General features: G+C 42.4%; 1 protein-coding gene across 1 annotated transcript in view; it reads left to right on the top strand.

Moving 5' to 3' along the window:
• Positions 1-1,346: 1,346 nt before the first annotated feature.
• The window catches only part of Acoxl (acyl-CoA oxidase like), a 258,813-nt gene continuing 235,870 nt past the window's right edge, over positions 1,347-24,289 (top strand). The window contains exons 1-3 of the mRNA XM_050134390.1: positions 1,347-1,504; positions 20,284-20,367; positions 24,007-24,093. Of these exons, the coding sequence (XP_049990347.1) occupies positions 1,388-1,504; positions 20,284-20,367; positions 24,007-24,093 (288 nt within the window). The 5' untranslated portion in view covers positions 1,347-1,387. The remainder of the gene's footprint in view (positions 1,505-20,283; positions 20,368-24,006; positions 24,094-24,289) is intronic.

Below are 24,289 nucleotides of genomic sequence, written 5' to 3'. Positions count from 1 at the left end.
TTGCCTTATCTTGTCTTTTCTGTTTCCACTGTCCTCATCATTTCTACCCTAGCTGCCCTTTGTCACTGCGGCTACTGATGGCTGTTCCTTTTCAAGCTGCTGCCACCCCTCTGCGGATGGTTCTGTTGCCTTCCCTTCCTGTTACCAGCATAGCTCATTCTACTAAGGTCAAAGATCAAAGATTGTGAGAAGAGACCATATGAACTGGAGGGGCCTAGAGAGTGTTTCGGGTGAAGTGCTTTATCTGATGCTGGATGCATGCACTGTAAACTCGTCTCAATTCATAGACTATACTCCATCAAGAATAAACTCCAAGGAGCTTAGTGGTTAAGAGCACTTGTTGCTCTTCAAGAGAACCACACCCACACCTCACGGCTCACAGTTACCTAAAACTCCTTGGAAGAGATCTGACACCCTCTCATCCCTGGACACTTACACACATGCCACACATAAGACACACACACACACACCTTTTTTTAAAAATAAATAATCCTGATCTTGATGAGCTTGTAATCTCAGCACTTGGGGGAGTGATGCAGGAGAATTGCCATGATTTTTATAGGTCAGCCTAGTCTATATTATGAATTCTATGCTAGCCCAGGCTAAAGAATGAGATTCTGATTCAAACCAAAGACAATCAAACCAACCAAACAAAACTTCCCAAACGAAATAAACAAATAAAAAAGAGTGAACCTTCTGTAAGCTGCGGACTTGAGGCTTTAGTGCAGGTTAATTGGTTGTAACTAACATCACCACTCTGGGAGGTGAATAATAATAATACAAGAGGCGATGCATTTGCATGGGCAGAAAGTATATGGGAAATCTCTGTACCTCCTGTTCAATTTTACAACGAACCTACACTGCATTAGGAAGGTCCATAAAAAAACCAAACCCAAACAAACAAACAAACAAAAAGCTTTAATGAAAACTAGCCTGTCTGCTGTCTATCATACTTATTTCTGTTTCCACCCATTCAGACATTTTCTTTCTGTTGGTCCCAGCCTTGTGTGTGTGTGTTAATAAATAATTTCTTCTATGTTGAGAGAATACCTTTACCTGTCATATCCTTTCTGTCTCTCTATCTCTGTCTCCTTTCTCTGCCTCTTGCTGTCTCCCCACCCCCGCCCCCTGTGCTGGAGTTGGGATCTGGGGCCCTGTAGGCAGCAGGCAAGTGCTGTGTCACCAAGCCACCACTCTCTTATGTCACATGAAGGATGCCTTTGTGAGAATGTCTTCATTGTTTCCTTCATTCATGAAAGGCAGTCTTATCAGGAAACCCTCCCCTTTCTCCTTCCAGCTGACCTTGGGTGCAGGGCCAAAGCGTCTGTTCTCTCAGAGCTCTGGATTTGGTTCTGGCAACGTACAGAGTCAATGTCCTAATGCCCACATGCTATCTGTTCTGTGCAGGTATGATTTAAGTTTGGATGAAATGAGAGCTTTGACAAATCAGCGAGCGAAGTTTGTCCTAAATCACCCTCTGTTAAAGCGTGTATTTCAGGAACAGGTAAGTGACATCATTATTTTAGCAGGAATGTGTGTGTATGTGTGTGTGTGTGTGTGTGAATAAATATCTGTTTCTGTAGTGTGTGCCTGTAAGAAAGCAAGGCATGCGTTATTTGCTTTTGTGACTTGTGTAAGCTCATGGCCTGACAAAGCAGAGTATATTCCTCAGCTCTCTTTCTGCTTTAAGCCCCAGACTGGGTCAGCTTTCCTGGACTCCATATTTACTGTTAGGTATAATCTTAAAAAGAGCCTCTCTGCCGATGCAAATAATTCCAATCAGACTGTTAAGTTGGGAGCGTAGCCCCCAGCCCCTGGCCTGGGAGTTGCATTGCTCTGGACTCCAAATGCTCCCTCCCTGGGAGGGGGTCAGGACCACTCTCACAGGGTATTTAAGTGGCCTCCTGGAGGAGAAACATGGGCTCCCTGCTGTCCTGTCTCCCAGCGCCATGCGCTCAGCCACCCGAGAGCTTCTTACTTAACAAAACGATGGGCATTTTGATTTGACCTAACTGGATTTCTGCGGAGTTACTCTTATTCTTATCACAGACCAAATAAAAGATGTCCACGTTAATAAATGCAGTGCTCCCAGCTGGCCGGGAGAACATGGCAAGGGGGGGGGGGGGCGGGAAGGCCGGGGTTGGGGAGTGGACTGGGCACCTGGCGGTGGGGGGGGGGGGAAAGGACACCACCCAAAACCCGAGACAAGTGTTCTTTTCCTAGGCAGAGGCCTAAATAGCCTGTGGGAGCGGTCCTGACCCTCCGTGGGGAGGGCTCAGCGCTTGGCAGGCTTCCTGCAGGTGGAGTCTGAACCAAGGCAACCCCCCAGGGGGAGGGGACTTAGGATGGATGCCAGGGACTGGGGTGAGACTTCCAATCATTTGCTCCTCCCAGGCTAGAGAAGAAAAGATCCACAGAAGTAACAAAATGTCCAATTATAAAACTGATATAACTCAGGTCATCAAATAAAACTTGCTGACAAATGAGAAACAACTCATTAAAAAGAAAGTTTGAAACATTTTAGACTTGTCCAAAGTTTGTGAGTGTTGGTCATCTAAACATAATTGCCATTTTTATTTCACTGGTACAGTTTTAGTCAGCTTAGCCTCATGATAGAGAAGGAAAGGAAGAAAGACGATGAGATGGGAGATTCCCTCTGTAACATTAGCGTTAGAAACTGTCTACTGTATAAGTTCTTTATCACGTCCTTTCCAGTCAGCTCCGTGGCTTCCTTAGAGGTACTTTCCTTTTAGAGAGACACAGGGGAGGGGCCTGAATGGAAGACTACTTCAGTGTGGGAGATGCTGAGAGCTGAGAGTACCTTGCAGGAAGCTCAGCCTCTTCCTGCCCAGGGAGTGATTGAAGATTGAGAGGTGGGGGTCCTCCTCTGGGTAACGCTCATGCAGCGCCAGTCAGCGCTGGATGTAGTAGGGTTCAGATCCAAATGAGCATAGATCCTCCAACCCTCCACCTCCGAGTAACGGTCCTGAGGAAATGTGGGGGCTGACTCGAACGTTTCGGGGGGACTGATTTCACTGCCTAAACACAGATTTCCCTCAAAGTAGTCAGCCATCTTGAAGTGGGCGGCACTGCCTTTCAGTGGAGAGCACGTGGAAAGATGTTCACTTGGAACTGACAACCCCTACATAACAGAGCACATGGATGGAAAAAGCAAAACAAAACCATGTTTCATTACAGCCCTTGCTCAAGATTTTAAAGTTAATAAATTGCCAATCAATATACACTTAGAGTTGTGAGTATTGACACCGTATAAAAGGAAACATATAATTTGGGGCTCACAGTTGCAGAGGGTTCGAGTCCGTGGCCATCGTGGTGGGGATCACGGCAGCAGGCAGACAGGCAATGGTGCGAGAGTAGAAGCTGAGAGCTTGCACCTTGATTCACAAGTGCAGGGCAGAGAGAACTAACTGGGGATGGCTTTTGAAGCCTCATCTCCTGCCTCTAGTGACACACCTCCTCCAACAAGACCATTCCTTCTAAGCCTTCCCAGAGAGTTCCACCAACTGGGGACTAAGTATTCAAATTAATGAGCCTATTGGGGGCAGCTCAGTTTGTTTTCAGTCCTGCCATTAGAGACCAGAATTTATTCATCCACTGTGGGGCTGGTGGGAAGGTAGACTCCTGGCATGAGACCAGCCCTCTCTGCTCCCTTAACCAACCCATTACACCTGGTGCTTAAACTAATGCCAACACCCCAGACACTGATGTGGAAGTTGATCCTTTAGTGAGGCCTGAGAACTGCTTTCCTACCTGCTGAATCTGGAGGAGCCTTTGTAACCAAACTCTTAATGAAGTAGGCTCACCCTGTTTTTGTAACTCCCCTAATGGCTCTAGGCAGCCTGGACCACTTTCTGTCCTGGATGAATGGATCTAATTCCTCCATAAGGCACAGGAGTGCCCTTGACTAGCCTTCTGGTTCATCTTCTGTTAGTTATTTTGATGAATTTGGTTCCCCTCTCTGTGTGAGTCTGAAAAAAAAAAAAAAAACAATGAAACCAAAGGAAAGCAAACTAGCTGTCAGTCCAGCAGGCTCATCTCACTGGGCAGATGTCAGGAGACTTGGCAGTACATCTGTGTTGGAAGGTTCTCGAATCCCACCCTTAGACAGCTGGACAAGCTGCCTACATCCCAGGATCCTAGAAGTGTTACATGATTCATTCTGCCTTCCAATAAAAAATATTGAGTCATGGCTGTCCTGCCCAATCAGAAAACATACTAGGCTCTTTCGTCTTTTTCTGGCCCCTGTGACATATTGCTGCTAACGTTCATGGATGAGCCAGTGAGTTCAGAGGCAGAGTGTAAGTGTAATGACGATGTTTTCAGGCACATGAGTAGGGAGTCTCACTTGTTCCAGTTCTTCATGGACAGTTCACAAGCCAAGAATAAGCCATTAAAAATATTTCCATCCTGTCTCTTCTCTGTAAGACAAAATGTTTCAGTAATCTTAAAGGGGAAAAACACTGAGACCAACTAAAATGTGTGTGAGTGTGTGGCTATTTCTCCCTCCTCTCCCTCCTTCCCTTCTTCCCTCCCTCCTTTCTTCCTCCTTCTCTGTCTCTCTGATTCCGTGTCTCTCTCTTTATTTCTCACTTCCTATATTTCTCTGTATCTATATGTTTCTCTTTCTGTGCCTCTCTCTGAGCCTCCCCCCTGCCCCTGTGTGTGTGTGTGTGTGTGTGTGTGTGTGTGTGTGTGTGTGTGTGTGTGTGCATATAAACACATAGGATACGCAGTGTGAACACCATCATTGTTTACTGTACTGGCACTTCTTATACTGGTCTCTAGTAACATCAGCTTTGTGTATCTCAGCCAAGAACTTTCTTGTTCCTCTGGCAATTTCAGGATTGGGTCCTAGGTGGAGGAACTGCGGACTCTCTATCTCGCCGATGAAGAGATTAAAACCTTGGGGTAATTGTCTTCTTTGTGGCAGGACTAGAATGGGAGTTTTCGCTCCTTGCTTTGAACCTGTTCTGGTTTGCTGTGAAATGTTCTATGGGCTAGTGCACTTGAATCCTTGGCTCCCATCTGAGTTTTGCTTTGGGAAGTTATGAAACCTTTGGGATGCAGAATCTAGGTGGTGGCCATAGCCACTGGGCAAGCCTTGAGGGTTTCAACCAGACTGTCTTCCAGTCCTATTCTCTTTTAGTTCCTGATCTACTCAAGCTTTTGCCACCATGAATTCTGCCATGCTTTCTTTGCTTGCCGTGACCGACTGAATACATGAACCAAATAACGCTCTTTTTCAAGTAATTTCTGTCAGGCGTTTGCCAAGGCGGAGAAAAGTACCTAATATAGGAGCCCGGTCATGAGTGGCAGTATCTTTAGACACTTGTTCCTGGAAGCTGATAGAGACTGATGGTTTCTACCGTCATTAAAACAAAGAACGACAACACAAACTTAAAACTTACATAAGTTGCAGTAACAACATTAAGAACTGTAAATGGGTAATTGTGCTAAATATTCATCACGTTGTTCACGGTGTTTCCAGGTACAGGCTAAAAACAAAAACAAACGAAAAAGAAAGAAACTGGTAATTGAATTGAGGTGGTTTGTGTCATTGTACGTAAAACTAGTAGACCATATTCAAGCCCAGGCCATTGGCTAACTAGGTTCTTCAGTCTGATGCTGCTGTCTATTACAGTCAGCTGGGGAGCATTAAAGATTCTGCTAACAAGCCCCCATCCCTGGTCCAGAAACTATCTCCAGTTAGTAACTTCTCTCCAAGGAAAGTTTAGTCTTCTCCTATAGAGCCACACTGGTTATACAAACAACTCTTAAGGGCAGGTCCCATGCACAACAACAGATGGTTAACATAAAACAAACTCAGTAGTATTTTGGTTTTGTTTCTGTTTTCTCCCAATTCTTTGTCTGGGCACTTAAAATAAACCTCTTTTGCTTATATACCATGGTTTCCAATTTTGTGTTTTTATAGGATTTCTGTGTGTGTGTATCTGAATTTGTATGTGTTTTTTTTTGTCTCACCCCTGCCCCCATTTGTTTCTTTCTTTCGTTTTTAATTACTACTATTATTATTATTTTAGATGCCTGCTTGTTCTCTAATAAGAGAAAGAAAGGGTATGAATCTGGGTGGGTGGGGAAGAGTTGGGAGAGGAGAAACTATAATCAGAATATATTCAGTAGAAAAAATATATTTTCTTTTTTATTGTTTTTATTGAGCTATATATTTTTCTCCACTCCCTTCCCTTCCTCCCTACTCCCCTTCTATCCTCTCCCATGATCCCCATGCTCCCGATTTATTCAGGAGATCTTGTCTTTTTCTACTTCCCATGTAGATTAGATCCATGTATGTCTCTCCTATGGTCCTCTTTGTTGTCTAGGTTCTCTGGGAGTGTGAATTTTAGGCTGGTTTTTCTTTGCTTTATGTCTAAAAGACACTTATGAGTGAGTACATATTATATTTATCTTTCTGGGTCTGAGTTACCTCATTCAATATGATGTTTTGTAGCTCCATCCATTTGCCTTCAAATTTCAAAATGCCATTATTATTATTACATTGTGTAAATGTACCACATCTTCTTCATCCATTCTTCAGTTGAGGAGCATTTAGGTTGCTTCCAGGTTCTGGCTATGACAAATAATGCTGCTATGAACATAGCTGAGCACATGTCCTTGAGGTATAATTGAGCATCCTTTGGGTATATATGCAAAAGTGATATTTCTGGGTATTGAGGAAGGTTGTTTCCTAATTTTTGAGAAATCGCCATACTGATTTTCAAAGCAGCTGTACAAGTTTGCACTCCCACCAGCAATGCAGGAGTGTTCTCTTTACCCCACATCCTCTCCAACATAAGCTATCATTAGTGTTTTTGATCTTGGCCATTCTTACAGGTATAAGAAGGAGTCTCAGAGTTGTTTTGATTTGCATTTCTCTGATGGCTAAGGATGTTGAACATTTTAGATTCATCTGTTGAGAGTTCTTTGTTTAGAGCTGTGCCCCATTTTTAAAAATTGGATTATTTGTTTTTTGATGACCAATTTCTTGAGTTCTTTGTATATTTTGGAGATCAGTACTCTATCTGATGTGGGTGAAGATCTTTTCCCATTCAGTAGGCTTCCATTTTGTCTTGTTGACCGTGTGTCTTTTGCTTTATAGAAGCTTCTCAGTTTTAGGAGGTCCTATTTATTAATTGTTTCTCTCAGTGTCTGTGCTACTGGGGTTATATTTAGGAAGTGGTCTCCTGTGCCAATGTGTTCAAGTGTACCTCCCATTTTTTCTTCTATGAAGTTCAGTGTGGCTGGCTTTATGTTGAGGTCTTTGATCCATTTGGACTTGAGTTTTGTGCATGGTGATAGACATGGATCTATTTTCATTCTTCTACATGTTGATATCCAGTTATGCCAGCACCATTTGCTGAATATACTTTTTTTTCACTTTATATTTTTTGCTTCTTTGTCAAAAAATCAAGTGTTTGTAGGTGTGTGGATTAATATCTGGGTCTTCCATTCGGTTCCATTGGTCCTCCTATCTGTTTTTATGCTAATACCAGGCTGTTTTCAGTACTTAGCTCTGTAGTTGAGTTTTAAATCAGGGATTGTGATGCCTCCAGAAGTTCCTTTATTGCACAGGATTGTTTTTGCTATCATGGGTTTTTTTTTTTCCATATGAAGTTAAATATTGTTCTTTTGAGGTCTGTGAAAAATTTTGCTGAGATTTTGATGGGCGTTGTGTTGAATCTGTAGATTGCTTTTGGTAAGATTGCCATTTTTACCCAAGCATGGGAGATCTTTCCATTTTCTAGTGTCTTCTTCAAAGTCATGCAGGTCTTCCACTTGTTTGGTTAGAGTTATTCTAAAATATTTTATGTTATTGGTGGTTATTGTGAAAGGTGATGTTTCTCTGATTTCTTTCTCAGTCCATTTATCATCTGTATAAAGGAGGGCTACTGATTTTTTTCTAGTTAATCTTGTATCCTGCTACATTACTTAAAGTGTTTATGAGTTGTAGAAGTTCATTGGTAGATTTTTTTGGGATCACTTATTTAAATTATCATATCATCAGCAAATAATGAGGGTTCGACTTCTTCTTTTCTGATTTGTATCCCCTTGATCTCCTTTTGTTTTCTTATTGCTCTAGCTAGAACCTCAAAGTACTATATTGAATAGATATGGAGAGAGTGGAAAACCTTGTCTTGTTCCTGATTTCAGTCGGATTGCTTTGAGTTTCTCTCCATTTAGTCTGATATTGGCTTTTGGCTTGCTGTATCTTGCCTTTATTATGTTTAGGTATGTTCCTTGTATCCCTGTTCTCTCCAAGACCTTTATCATGAATGGATATTGTAATTTAGTTGAAAAAAAACACATTTTCAATAAAAAATTTCTTCTGTCTAGACTTTTGCCCTAACCAATGAAATTGGCATTTAAATCCACTGGGTGAATCAGAGTGTACCTGGGGTTTAATACTGCTATGCCAAACATTGTCTTCCTGGGGCCCTTGCAATATTCTCCCAAACTGTTCCCATCATCAGTTGGTCTTTCTTCCAGTCATGGTCCATGAAAGGCTCATGAGGACATTCTAACTCAATATTTCCTCTCCAAGGAAGGAGGCAGCTGGGTGTCAGACTATTCTTGGCCATGTATGGGGCTGGCTGGGGACTAAATCTTGGATAATGATACCTACTCATGGCTGCTCCATACCATCTTTCCTAAGTCTATCTGTAAGACCCTGTGCCACCCTCATCCTGTTAATCTGCACAGGGAGGGACACTCAAGTATCGTCTGAAGATCCATGGGCATCTCTGGGATGTTTGCAGGCGCTATGTGAAAAGTAAATGCCCAGTTCCCTATGTGTGCGGTGCAGGGTTTGCATTACAGACTAACCCAAATGGCAACTCACAGCAAAAGCAGACAAGAAAGTCAAGGGTCTTAATTAGGTCAGATATTCAAACAGTTTGTAAAATGTAAGATAACTCTATTCTTCTTATTGATTCTTTTATTATTTTGGAAGTTATGTTAACTTATAGAGCTATTTGCTTTGATATGCAATGAGTTTATTGTTATTTGCAATGAATAAAGTGCCAAATTTATCCATTCTAATTAATAATAATAATATGGTAAATTTCTAGATATAACCACAAAGAAAAGCTCTCAGTAGTTTTTCTTCTTTTTACATTTATTTATTACTTCTTTATTTGTTTTGTGTGTGTATGTGTGTAGGCACACATGTGCCATGGGATGCGTGTAGAGGTCAAAGGCAGCTCGTGAAAGTCGGTTCTTTTTTTCCACCATGTGGCTCCTGAGGATCAAAGTCTGGTCGTCAGGCTTGGTGGCAAGCCCCTTTACCAACTAAGCCATCTCCCTGGCCCCTCAATCGTGTAAAGGGGTTAAGGGACCTTGGCGTTTGAGAAGCACTGACTTAAAGCACCGATAGTTTCCAGAAAGTTCACTCTTAGGACCTTTGAGAGGACTTGGAGAAGACCCACAGCCTGATACCTGTGTTTATCCAAATTATGTATTACTTTCATCGGAAAACTCACTTGTGGATGTTTTATATTTAGAGAGAAGTGGGTTGGTGACTAAGATGGTGTGATATTCTAAGGTCAAGTCACCTCACCTCAGAAGGTGTTTGAGATTGGGGAAAATGGTTGGTTACTTTCCTGATAACCTCTGAGAAATGACTTTCCCAGAAAGTCGTGAGTACGTTTCAACACTCTTGCTGGGCAGAAAATTTGTCCAGAGACCAAGGAAGTCAGTCTGTCATTGGTCCTTCAGGACATCTCATCCTGTTCAGGCCCCAAACACCAACCCCGGTCCTTATTGGTCATCTGGATTGTGACAGAGAAGCCTTCACCCACCAGTCCCTGTGTTGGCTCCCTACTTGCTCTCTCTGAGATCTTTCCTCTTTGACCTTGGCCTTGGCTTTGTTTTTGGCCCTCTGGCTTCTGTTTGTCCTGGATCCCTGGCTTTTCCTAGCAGGCTGTGACAGCCCGTCCTGGATCTCGGTCCTCTGTGCTGCTTTTGGCAGGAGTCTTTGTCCCAGCTCCAGCTCCACAGACTTGGATACTGGCCACTTGGCCATCACTCTGGCCAGGCCAGCCCTGGTCCCATGGGATATTGTGGAAGAGTTGAGCAGAGATGACAGGATGGAGTGGACTGTTTATAGAAGTCCCTCTGTGTAGATTGGCATTCGAAGTGTGTTGTCATCTGTGAGGACCACAGGGATTTCTTCCAAGAGCCTGCCGGGGAGTAAATTGCCTGCCAAGGGACTCCAGCTGGGATCCTGGTGCTGCTGCTTATTTCCTGATACTGAGACCATTCTTCATAAATAAATTCTTTTTATTTGAAAACCTAATTACTACGTTTGCAGTAAAGTATTGTGTAAAAGGTAACAATAATTATGACTTGCTACCATTTTTTAGGTTCCATCTGTGTGCCAGGTGAGGTAATTCACTCATTTTACAGTTATTGACTAGCTCCTTTTGTGAGGCAAACACTAAGGGGAGGGAGTAAAGCAGGCACTTGTAGAGCTTATAGCTTAGTATAGGAGGAGACACTATGGAGTAATAAATATATACGTTTATGGCACATCAAACAGTGACAGACCTGTGACTAAAATCAGACATAGGGTGGAGAGAAAAAAGATAAAATTGTTTTTGCTGACAGATGACATGATCTTACTGTAATAATTCCACAGTAAAAAGTGAGAGCTAGTAAATCCAGCAAAGTTGCAAGATAAGATCAATACGCAGAATTATTTTTCATTTCTGTATGTTAAAAAGCACAATCAAAAGTAAATAATTTTATTTACTAAAGCATGGAAATAACACAACACCGGGGGATCAAATGAACTGAAGAGGTGGACACTTACACATTGAGGACTACGTGGAGGGCATCAAAATGTTCCTTCTTGTTGATACAAAGCTTCATTGTGTAGCCTGACTGACCTGGAACTCTCTCAATAGACCAGGTCGGCTTTGAACTCACAGATCTACCTTCTGCCTCTGCCTTCAGAGTACTGACTGGCATGCACTGTCATGCCTGGCTTACAATTTTGTGCATCAAGGTGATATGGATTGAATGTATCCCTCCAGACTTCCATGCTGGAAACTTAAGGTCCACCAGAGTAGTTTTGAGAGGTGGAGCTTCTAGGATGTGGTCAGAATATGAAGACTCTGCTCCTGTGTTAGTCAGGGTGCTCTTCAGAGGAACAGAACCAATAGAATGAATCTCTCTCTATATAAGAAGGATTCATTACTGCAAATTTCAGGATGTAGCCAAGCTAGTCTAATCATGGCTGTTTAGCAATGGAAATGTCAATAATTGATTAGTGTTCAGTCCTCCAGGCTGAATGTCTCAGCTGGTTTCAGTGTATTCCAGGATCCCGAAGAAGTAGGTTCAAATGCCAGTGAAGGAATGGACTTGCCAATGAGATCCAGGGCAAACAGACAAAGAACAAAAGCTTCCTGCTTCCACATCCTTTATATAGGCTGCCACCAGAATGTGTGGCCCAGATTAAAGGTGGATCTTCCAACTTCAAGTGATTTAAGAAAAATCCCTCACAGATGTGTTCAGCTGCCTGGGTTTTTGTCATTTCCAGATGTAGTCAGGCTGACAACGAAGAATAGCCATCATAGCTTCCATCAAAGGATGAATGCCATTGTCTCAGGAGTGGGTTAGTTATGGGAGTTGGTTCTTTGTAAAGGGTGTATTTTTGTTCTGCCTTCCACCATGGGATGGTACAGCAGGATACTTGTCAGACGCAGGACCTTCAGCCTTGAACTTTCTAGGCCCCTTAACTATAAGAATAAATTTCTTTTCTTTATACATTACCCAATCTCAGGTATTCTGTGACTGCAGAGCAGACTGAAGGAACACGGACATCAGAGTGAAGAGACAGTCCGTGGGATGGGAGAAATACTTGCAAATCACGTTTCTAAGACAGTCATAAATGTAAGGAACTCACGCAATTCAACTACAAACAACTATATTAAATAACAAATGACATCATCCCCCCCCTTTTTTTTTTCGAGACAGGGTTTCTCTGTGGCTTTGAAGCCTGTCCTGGAACTCACTCTGTAGACCAGGCTGGCTTCAAACTCATAGAGATCTGCCTGTGTCTGCCTTCTGAGTGCTGGGATTAAAGGTGTTCGCCACCACTGCCCAGCTAAATGACATGATCTTATATGTAGAAAACACTGACAACAATTTGTTTTTAAATGACCAAAGGACTTGAAGAGACTTTCTCTAATTAAAGTATAAAAAGGATTTGTCTCTAATTAAACTGTGCAAATGACCAATAAATACACAGAATGATGCCTGATATTAATGATTTGGAAATCAAAGATCAAACCTGCAGTGAGCTACACATTTCTTTACACCAATGATTCTCAACCTTCCTAAGGCTGCGTCCCTTTAATACAGTTCTTCATGTCGTGATGACCCCAACCATAAAATTATTTTCAGTGTTATTTCATAACTGTGATTTATCTACTGTTATGGATCATAAATATCTGATATACAGAATAGCTGATATTAGACCCAAAGTGGTTGTGAGCCACAGGTTGAGAACCACTGATTTATACCCTTTAACATAGCTGTCTATAAAAAAATGAGACAAACCCTCAAGGATGTAATATGTGAACCCTTATGTGTTGCTGGTGCTGGATAAAGCCATGTAGCCTCTGTTTAAGACACTATGGCATTTCCTTAAAAATTAAACGTTTCGTTAAAAATTAAGTCACATGATACAGAAATCCCATTTCCTAACATATGCCTCAACACTTGAAAGCAGACTCAGGTAAATGTTTGTACATGTGTTCTGGTCAGAGTTATCCACAGGAGCAGGGCTTTCCTCAGGACTTCTTTATGTCAAGGCTGCCTGGAAGGTGCTATTCAGTTACTCCTTCCCGGAAACACCCCCACAGACCCTTGCAAGCTTGGTTCTTAGTTGATTCCAGATCCAACCAAGTTGACAACCCACATTTACCATCACACCACGTTAACAGCATCGCTGTGCACAATAGCTAATGTCTGTCAACAGAGGGAAGAATGAGTAAAATGAGGCAGGTAATGCCGAAAAGAATTAGGTTTTAAAAGGAAGGGAAACTTGACAGCTGTTACGTGGCTGACTCCTGCAGACATTGTGCCTAAAGAGAGTGAGGCTGTCGTTACTGTGACTCTATGAGAGGTGTAGGGATAAGCAGAGTCAGGGAGACAAAGATGAGAACGGTGCTTGACATAGACTGGGAGAAAGGAGGATGAGAAGGTTTTAATTGGTTCGGCTTTCCTCATAGGATAAAATGGGAAGGTTCTAGAAGGACTGAGTGGAGCAGGACATGATCTGATAGTTTGCCAGGAGCCTTCCTAGCTGCTGGGGCAGGACTGAAAATGACAAGAGTTGAGGGGATTTTCAGTCCCCGAACAGAGAGCTGGTGCTGGCCAGGACCAGAGTGGCTGTGGTCAAAGTGGCTGAATTAGAGAGTCTTCTGAAATCCGATTGGAAAAGCAGTAGGAGCAGCTGATGGATGGCGAGACACAAAGGGGAGAGAAGGATGAGGACTTTTCCGTGCTTGTCTTGACACTAAGTCAGGAGTTAGTTTTTAGCTATGATCAGAAACTTGAGATGTATAGGGACAGGATGCAGAAAATTGTGAGTACAGGGATGAATTAGGAGCTGCAAAGCTGGATGGAGTCCCAAATGTGTTGACAGAAGAGAGGAGGCTCAAGGACTGGGTCTGGTGGATTCTGGAAAAGGATCAGAGTGGAGACTGGGGTGGGAGGACTGGCCGGAGAAATAGGTCACGAGCCGAAAAGAGCTGAAAGAATTTTTCATATGTTATGCAATACGCTGCACAAGCTGGGCATGGTGGTACATGCAATTACCCAGGTAATCTCATCAAAAAGCTGAAGCAGGAGGATAAAAAATTTAAGGCTACTTTGGGCTGCATGACAAGGTCTTGTCTCAAAAACACACTCCACCCAAGAAAATCATAAAGTAAATTTGATTCTCTATTTTACAGGCCACAGGCCATGGGGCTAATGGTTAGAGAACAGGTTAAATTATCTAAAGTTAAATGCTAGAAGTAACAGAGGTGAAAGTCAAATTATACCTGTATTGATTCCATAGCCCAAATGTGGTAAAGCTTTGCCCCACACAGTCTTTCTGTTGTGATGAGGCAGAAACAGAGGCTGGGAGAACAGAACTGCAGAACTCAGGAGGAGCAGAAGGCATTCTCTGTCTTTCAAGTGTCCCTGATCTATTGGGCCAGGGCTGGTGTGGAAACAGTCAAGTGAGGGGCTGTGCAAAATCAGCCCAGCTGGGCAAGCTAGGATGGATGCCAGCCATAGGAAGCTGTGAAGGCTTCCACTCCTAACTTCAAGGTTTACATGAAGGTAGGGGAAGCTACTCTAACGTAGGGTGGGAGTCATCCTGACTTTTGGGTATGGGAGCAAGATGTTGTGATTTGAGATAGTCTCAACATGGGTATGGACAACACTGGAGGTTCCCCTTGGCATCTTTCTTGCTACATAGCAAAAGTAGGCTTGAATGCAGGACCCAAGGCCAACTATCAGAACCTACCATCAGAACCAGTGAATGGGCAAGGGATGCCATGCAGTTGGAGAAATTAGGTTTCAGATTTCTGCTGGTCATGTCCAGCTGAGGTCATGAGTTCTGGGCCATACTGGATTTACCACTACAGTGTTAATTTCTCTGCTTCCTACACTGAGATCAGCTTTTACTTAACCCATGTTTCAAGCCTGCTTCTTCACCTTCTATTTATGCTGTGAAGTTTGGAGAAGTCAAACAATTATAAATAGAGATTATAGAAAAATTCACAAAATTCACTGGAAGAAATGTTGAAAATTTACATTATCAAAGTAAGAGATATTCACTTCAGGAAAATTAAAATTATACATACACACAGACTCATACATAATAACATATATAACTAACAACGGGCTTATGTATTCTAGTGTTGTCTTTTTAAGTGCACTTCATATATATATGTGTGTGTGTGTCTATATATACATATATATTTGTATATTGCCTTTACATTAATTTGGGGTAGTCAAAATGTAGTTTTCTCTCCCATTTTGGAGTCAGATAGATGAAGGTTCATCCTTGGCTTCTTCATCGAGAAACCCAAGCCCTCAGGTGACTTTCTTGCTTCTCTGAGCCTTGGTTTCCGTCACTCATGTTGAAGGGCGCATGGGAGGATCAAATGACATCCCACATGTTAGGTTCTGCATACAGCACTCGGCAATAGCAAGTGCTGAGTGAGCACTCAATGATACTGTGATTTACTACCCGGTTTTTAAGACACAATCTTTCAAAATGTGAAGTGACTTGAGAGATATTTGCCCAAGGACAAACAAGGATAAGCCATCATTAATTTCCATTAAGACGATTGTCAGATGCTGGAGTTGGCACTCACAGGAAAGAAGTCCCAGGCACTGAGATGGCGAGGCCAATAGAAAAACTCATTATGGCACGCCGTCAGTATTGACTAATTCTGGGATTACTCTTTAACTGGAAACATTTCCAAATGCAGGTACAAGGGTAGGGACATGGGAGGCCTCTGTTGCCAAGGGAACGTATATCATGTTTGAGGCAAGAATCTGGAAGACTCTTGCTTTGTCAGAATGCTGCAGTAATGTTTTCATGACATGGACACTGCCCTTAGATAAAGCCATGGGAATAACACTTTTATCAGCCCTGGCAGGAAAAGTACATGAAGAACATGGCTAGCCTTTGCTACCAAATGTTTCCAGCCCTCTGTTCAGAGCCTCTACTCTGTGATCTTAGTAACCACCACAGGACATTAAAGCCAGACAGAGGCTGCCCTGAAACGATTTGATTTTCTTGAGATGGTACTGGGGTCTCTGGAGGCTCTCATCACTGGGAAGGCATGGCATGAGACTGATTCTGGAGGTGTTCTGGAGCCATCATTACAATTTACTGGTTGATTCCAAACTTTGCCTATGGATATGCAAAGGACCTAGAATGGTTAAAACAATTCTGTAACAGAGCAAAGCTGGTAGGCTCTCATTACATGAGTTCAAGGCTCATTAGAAAGCTTTATGTGATGCTGATAAAAGAGACGGATATAGTGGCTTGGTGGTGGTGGTGCACGCCTTTAATCCCAGCACTGGGGAGGCAGAGGCAAGTGGATCTCTGTGAATTCAAGGCCAACCTGGTCTACAGAGTGAGTTCCAGGACAGGGTCCAAAGCTACACAGAGAAACCCTGTCTCCAAAAACAAAACCCAAACAAAACAAAACAAAACAAAAAACAGACAGACATATCAAGGGAACATAATCTAGAGTCATGGCAGAAATACACATTTGATCAGTTGCTTTACTTTTCATAGTGTTGCCAAGGCAACACAACAAGAAAAGAAACATCTTTGTGATAAATGATGCTGAAGCAAATCGAAAAAAAAAGTAAACCTATATTCCCTACTTCACACTGAATGCAAAAATAATTTGAGTGTATTATATAGTTTTTTGGAGCATAAACTTTAAAATCAGCTCACGGAAGAACAAAGAACATCTTTTTGACTTTAGGATAGGCAAGAGTTCCTTAGAGAGGTGGAGAGAAAGAGAGGGGGGAGGGAGAGAGGGAAGAGTAGGGGAAGGGGGAGAGGCAGAATGTATGCACTTGTGCATAAGCAAAAGTGATAAATTGGTCTTTATTAAAAATGGAAAATTGGTCATGACCTCCCATGAGGACATGTGTCTCACAAATGATCTCCTTCATCCCTCTTTAGAAAAGAAGAAGAAGAAGAAACTCAGGAAAAGATGCCTATTGTAGGCCTTGGTTTCTACTTCATGGATGTGAAATGCCCAAAACGCTATAAAATAACAATGGTTTTGAGCTGTGCACAAATGGTAGTCTTGTGTGTAGGCTGCTGTACTGTCCTCCATTAGCCCACAGGTGGAAAATCAAGGCCGACAGAAGGCTGCATCTTCAAGGGGAAACCGTACTAAGCACCCTCATTTACAACTGGTGAGAACCTACTGCAGGCTGCTTGTGGGTGTGGAGGAGTCCTTGTGGGTATGCTAGCATCCGAGGGAAGGCTACACAAATTCCACACTTCCAATAGTTCTGAACCTGATTGATTTTCACTGAGGAAATGGACATGTGTTTCAGGGACACCTCTAGGTTTAGAAGACTTTTTTTCTCCCCAGAGTTTGTAGCAGAATATCACAGCATAGAGATCTGGTATATAAATGCCCCGAAGAGAGTATTTTAGGATAAACTGTCTTCCTTCTGTTTGAAGTTGAAATTACTACACAGATGTGTTTGATGGCATGGACTCCCAAGTTCAGATATAATAAAAATTTGAATTATTGTTTATACTTTTGTGGATTTACTACCCTTTAAAATGGTAAATTTACAAGACTATATAGTCATTGAGTTTGGTTTGAATATATCAAATGTGAATGAAGGTAGCTATTGATATAGCAGACATATTAAAAAAGATGCAAAAAATACATTGATTAATGATTGATCCCAAACAATGCAGCCAACGCAGCTAGTACTGCCAATTTAAGGAGAGGGTAAATTTGCCAATAATGGCTATTACTTAAGCAATTAGCTAATTAAAGACAAGAAAATTTATGTGTATAGATGATGTTAGAAATATACGCCAGAAATATGGTCAATCAAATCAAACCCAGTCCAGGTTTCAGAACTTTGATCTGACTTCTTGAAAACGAACCAGCTCAAGCACATACTCGAGTTAATGCCAGGGAATGGCAAACTCCTACTGACGTTTCCCATCAGGTCTAATAATAAACATGGCTGTCTCCTGTGGAGACAGGGGAAGGGAAGTCATCATAATAAACAATTTCAAATGCTCCAAGATGGGTGAATTCAACACATGTGCTTGCACTTAGCTTCAAACTTGTGAGTAAAAATGGCCACAATTGGATGTTACTAGTAACAAAATTATATTCCTGCATCAATGGTGTGAATTATCAGAATGAAGAAAACCATCTACACCTGATATTTCTAAGGGATTTACTATCTATCTATCTATCTATCTATCTATCTATCTATCTATCTATCTATCCATCCATCTACCTACCTACCTATTTATCTAATAATTATTGAGACATAGGGTTTTTCTCTGTAGCTCTGACTGGTATGAAACTTCTGTTCAGACCAGGCTGACCTGGATCTTTCCTCTGCCTCCTGAGTGCTGGGATTTCAGGCATATGCCACTATGCACATCCCTTTGATGGTTTGTGTCTAGAAAAGGCAGAGCAAGTGGTTGAAACAAAGGGATGTTTGCCCATGTGACTGTAGATAGCATGACTCAAAGATGACATGGGGGCACCTTGACAGGATGATGTTGAGTCCTCTCTGGTGGTACGAAATAAAATGGTGATGAAGACTGGGTAACCAGAGTCTTTAATAATGAAGGACAGTGAGAGGTGGTAGCAAGACATCCTCATGAGCTCTGAAGTTCTAGTTTCTGACCCTTGTTTGGACACTCATAAGCTGATTCTGGTTGGGTAAGTCACTTGATTTTCCTGAGCATAGGCTTCTCCATCTTTTATGTTGGAGTTGTTCTAAGGATTGGTGAAACAGAGGACACTGAAAAAGTCTGCAGGTATCTGCTACAGTTGTTTTTCATTATCTGCTTGTAACTGACTCTTCAATGCAACCCCGGGCCGGAGCCACGCGATGGTTTCTGCGAGAGCCTGGAGGTATTTTAGGAAATAATCAATACAAGATGTGTTGGGTTGCAGCCATGTTGAGAAGCATGCTTCTTGACAGAATGGTGTTTGATGGAATTAATAATGCTTGAGAGAAACATTGTAAAAGCCTGAGGGAAGGAAAAATATGGATGATGCCTAGGGAGAGAGTTGAAGCCAGTGTGGAAATCGTCATCCAGAGAAGGCTGGTCTTGTCTTGCTGCCGGTGGGGCAATACACATGCACAAGCCCACATGTGAATGTGTGTATAGAAACACACACTAAGACATGCATGCATATGTAAGGGAACATGTACATGTCCACATATGTATATATAAGAACATGCACATACATACACGTGGAGGTTTATGCACACAATATATACAAGATAGATGTGCCCACACCTGGATACACAAATACATGTGTGCACAGATAGATGTGCATACTTGCACACATAAGCAACCAGTATCAGTTTTGTTGGTGGGGGTCTCAGAAGAAACTGGCCCGTAAGGACAGCTCACATGAATTCCAATAATGAAAAATTGCAAATTGTCCGTTCAACAGGCTGTCACCTTCTCTGGAAATGTTGCTTCTGGCTTGTTTTGAAAAGTGTGTGTGTAGGTTACAGGTCAATGTTGGGTGTCTTTCTCTGTCACTCTCTACTGTATATTTTGAGACAGGTTCTCTCACTGAATGTGGAGCTCAGAAGATTGCCTGGTTAAAGAGCCCCTAGCATCCTCTTGTCTCTACTAGAATCTCTAGTGCTGCTAGAATTGCATATATTTAAACAGTTGAGAACCGTCTGCTGTCTGCTCACTAAGCTTTGGAAGCTATTGATGTTGTGACAGGAAGAGACTCAACAGGGATGAGAGACCAGGACCTCATGGTTTTAAAATCACAAATCAAACCCAACAGTGGCCTACGCTTAAGAAGAGAAGACCATTACTTTTCCTTTATCTAAAATGTTCCCAGGTTTTCTACGGGATTTTCTTCACATTGGTGTTGCTGTGGGGACACTTGGAGTAACAAGGCAGGATGTTTTGGCTGCCTATACTGCAGCGGAAACATACTGGGAAGTCAGGGACAAGCTTGGTCAAGGCTAAGTAAAGCCTGGGGGACATAGAGTATGGGGACAAAGAGTCTGTCCTCAAGAAGCTGCCCTCCTGTTGTGTAAGAAAAGAGGTTGTGGGGCTCTTCATGGTGAAATAGCAGGTAAAGGCACTTGCTGCCCACCCTGCTGACCCAGTTTAGATCCTTAGGACCCACATTGCAGTAGGAGAGAATTGACACTTGCAAGTTGGCCTCTGACCTCTACACATGTATTGTGTTGCACATACCCCTAAATAAATGTTTTTTTTAGAAAGCTTAAAAAAGGAAAAAAGTTCTTGGATACCAAACCCAAATGGCCAGAGACCAAAGGCCACATTGACACAAGATGAAAACATTTATTTTCAGAAGAGCGATGAGACGCTTTCCTAACTTAAAATTGAGTTTTTTTTTTTGGTGAAAGTATTATGTATATTACCCATTATTTTATATATATATTTCGAGGTCAGAAGATCAGCAGTAAATCTTGATATTAGGTCTATTATATTTTCAGGAAGAAAGAAGAAAGAATTTCATCAGCCGAAGCCTTGCCCTGGGAGAAGTGATCTGCATGGCGGACCCGGCCACCTGTGTGAAGGTGAGAAACAGACAGTCCTGCTTCTGTGGAGTTTGTTGCCTCAGACCTGCTCTCCTGCTTTTTCACTATTGTCACCCATTCTCTTTTCTTTGCTTTTTGCTTTGTTTGCTTTGAGACAGTTTTCCTATGGCCTAGGCTGACTTTGAACTCCTGCCTCTGTCTCCCAAGTGCTGGGATCACTAGTGCAGTCTGATGCTTTTCTTGTTTTTTTTTTTTCATATTGTTTTCATTAATTCATATATAGTGTATTAATTGATTATTCCCATTTGTCTTAATTTCCTCCTCCTCCTCCTCCTCCTCCTCCTCCTCCTCCTCCTCCTCTTCCCCCTCCTCCTCCTCTTCTTCTTCTTTGGATTTCTCTGTGTAGTCTTGGCTGTCCTGGAACTCACAAAGATCTGAGTGCTGGGATTTAAAGTGTGCACCACCACTACCTCAGCTTCATTTGTCTTTATTTTATAAAGACAGTACCATAAATGTCTGTGACTTACTTTCTTCACTTAGATATCACTGCTGAGATTGATCTATATTGTCCCAAGTCATGGCCTTCGTTGATTTAAATAATTTAAATATTTGGGTTTGAAAATTAAACCCTTGAAACTTTTATTTGTTTATTTTTTTACGTATGTGTCACATCATGGAGAGCACTACTGCTTTCTCATCAGCCTACATGGAAGTTCAATGGTATTAGCTACTTTTGCTTCACAGTGACCCGAATGCCTCTGAAAACAAGGAGGGATGATTTATATTGGTTCATGGTTTCAGCTTGTTGCGGCTGAGAAGGTGTGGTGAAGCAGGTGGTGCCATGGCAGCAAGAGTGTATAGCAGACAATCGAAAACACAGCAGACCAGGGAGGCAAAGAGCAGGACAGGAAGTGGGCAGAAATAATACATTCCCAAGTACTGCTCCTCTTGGTATAACCTTTTGAGATGCGGATAGGGTGTGTGTGTGTGTCTGTGTGCGTGCACTTGCACACGCGTGCTTGTGTACGGAAGCCAAAGGGCAACTGTGGTGTCATTCCTCAGCCATATTTTTTATAATTAGATTGTTTATGTATTGAAAGAGAGAGAAGAGGGGTTGGGGAAGAGAAAGGGAGAGGGAGATCAAGAGCGAGAGAGAGACAGACAGACAGACTATGAACACAGAATGGTGTTCCTATGGAGGTCAGAGGACAATTTGTTGGAATCAGTTCTCTCCTTCCACCATGCAGATTCTGGGGACTGAACTCTGATCATCAGGCTTGGCAACAATATCCCCTGAACCACCTTGCTAGCTCCTGGATACTCTGTTTCAAAATAAATAAATAAATAAATAAAAATAAAATAAAAAAAGGAAACAGGGGTCTTTACTGGCCAAGAACTCACTGAGTAGCCTAGGTTGGCTGGCCAGCGAGTCCTGGAGATCCTGCTGTCTGCTTTCCCAGCATGCCATGGCACTTGCATATTTTTAATGGAGGTTCTGGGGATCAAACTCGGGTCCCTGTTGTTAAAAGGTAAGCCCTTTGCTGACTAAGCCTTCTCACCATTCCAAACCCAGGAGCCCTCGTTAACTATCTACCAGGTGGTGGCTTCATTGGTGGATTGAGGAGAGACCAACAAGCACTCTGCTCTGATGACCAGAATCACCTTCTCATCCCCATGTGTACGTCGAGGCTCTGGCCAAGGCTCATCATTTGTCTCGTGATGCTGTCCTGAGCTCAGGTGCCAGTCTTTAGGCATCTCCAGTGGGAGCCTTTGGAGACTGCTGTCAGCCTTATTTTGGGCATGCTGTGGTTATTGCTTCATACTCCTGATGTTGCAACCATCCTTTTTCTTCTCCAGATTATGGAAAAAGGAGAGAGACACACCCAAAACAGTACATGTAGAGTGCATGTTGGCAGTTGGGGTTTTCTTTCATAAGGTGTCTCAACTGCTTTCCTCAGTTTGTCTCAACACAGGTAGGCTTCTTAGTGTTCTGCCCCTGAGGTTTACTAGGGACAGGAGATAGGATGGTTTTGACAGCAGGGGACACAGTGTCTTCTGGGACGACAGTCTGGATATATATATGTTCATCTCTGGCCAGTTGCAGTATCTCTGTCCCTCTGTCTTCATTGAAGATATCTCCTCCCTGTTCATGCCAACTCTCGCAAGCTCCTCCATCACAGCTAATGGGCTTTCATGGGCATGGTCACTCAGCCAAAGACCAGGTAACCGCAGAGTACCCCTTCTCTTCCCAAATCCAACTCATCAACTTGTCTCCAGAATTTACCCTGAATCTCCCCACTCCTTTCCTCACCACCACCACTACTTATCTGCCTGACTCAGTTTTCTGGTTAGAAAATTGTTTGTGCTCCTCCTGGGAGGCACTGCTGTGACCATGTCAGGCCAGAGGTCACCAGCTCAGGAACACTCTGGTCCTCTTTGTGAACTTGGTCTTGTTGCCTGCTGTTTGAAGACTGCTTTTATGAGGGGAAGTCCCCACACATTTCTTGGCTGTGTGAGTGGAAGTGGTACAGATGCTATCTACAAACTGGCCACTTTCCTTCGAAGGCACAGGCCATCCTGGCCTAACTGCTTACTAACGGAGCTAGTGAATGGAAGCTTTTCAAGCATGTACAAAAATATTCTAGTTTTTCCCATTCTCAAGGAAGAGGAAAACATTAAAAATCTAGAAAAGAAATATATGATAATGTATACATTCACCATCAACCACAGAGGTTTAGGAGAGGAAAATTCAACTTGCCTTAACTTGAGTAAAATATTGTCTTTAAAACTAGACACAAAGGAAAAAAAAAACCATTTTGGATTGATTCCATTTTCCAAATGTGTGGGCCCCTCCTGCCCACCGAAAGATCCAGTTTAAACTTGATTAAGCAAAATAGACTTAATTATTCTCATTAAAGAATTCCACTGCTGAGTGAGCCCTGAGTTTTTGAACCTCATGGCCATCTTTTTTCTTCAACCCCATCATCGTATGTTGGCTTCATTCACCACCTTGAGGTGAGCTGGCAATCAGCTGCCTCAGGTCTCCCTGGCTCTGGATTCCATTGTGTCTTGGTGGCCACAACAACAACAAAACAAACAAACAAACAAACAAACAAACAATCTTTCCAGGACAGTGGTGACACATTCCTTTAATTCCAGCACTCAGGTTCCAGGACAGGAACCAAAGCTACAGAGAGAAACCTTGTCTTGAGAAAAACCACCCCCCCACACACAAATAAAAAGGGCAGAGAAAGACCTGTGTAGCATGAAGAATTCCTAGAGATACCCTGAAGTGCGATCCTAATTAGTCTTAATAATGGAAACCTAGTGTCAGATATCAGGGTAAAAGCTGAAAGATCAGAGATGTAAAGTAGCAACCACAGTCACCTCTTAACCTCTCCAACTCCTTTGACCGAAAAGGGCTGAGATCCTGTCTACACCCCATCTTATCACTTCCTCTCTCTGCCCAGCCTGTTCACTTCCTGTCTGTACAGCCCTTCAGACCTGTACTGTTAACTTGTGGCTAGATCCACCCTTTGGTCTCCAGGCAAGCTTTATTAGTCAGAACACAAAATATCACAACAAAATCAATCCTTGAATGGATTTTGACCAATGGGTCTAACTGTTGCTAAGCTGTTGATTGTGGCTCGTCATTGTTTGTACTGTCCTTGTTTCTAGTGTGGAGTCATTTCTTTCCTATTTGGCGGTACCATCCTCAATCTTGGAAGTTCTGAACATGTTATGAAGTGGTATCAGCAACTCAAGGTATGATGCTTACTTTAGCAGATAGCTTTTTCCATGGAGATTAAAAAAAACAAAATCATAGTACTTTTGTGCGTCTGTTTGATTAGAAAAAAAAACAGAATTCAAGTCTGCAAAAATTTTGACCCAAATGAGAATTTCAAGACTATCTTTTTACATACTACATCTACATCTGTCATATTCTTTTTTTTAAAGATTA

The sequence above is a fragment of the Alexandromys fortis genome, unplaced genomic scaffold (assembly GCF_014885135.2).
Source record: "Alexandromys fortis isolate MF-2015 unplaced genomic scaffold, M_Fortis_MF-2015_v1.1 scaffold_6, whole genome shotgun sequence".
In the NCBI taxonomy this organism is placed as follows: Eukaryota; Metazoa; Chordata; class Mammalia; order Rodentia; family Cricetidae; genus Alexandromys; species Alexandromys fortis.
The sequence above is the reverse complement of the archived record's forward strand: the minus strand, read 5'-3'. Positions and strand labels throughout refer to the sequence as shown.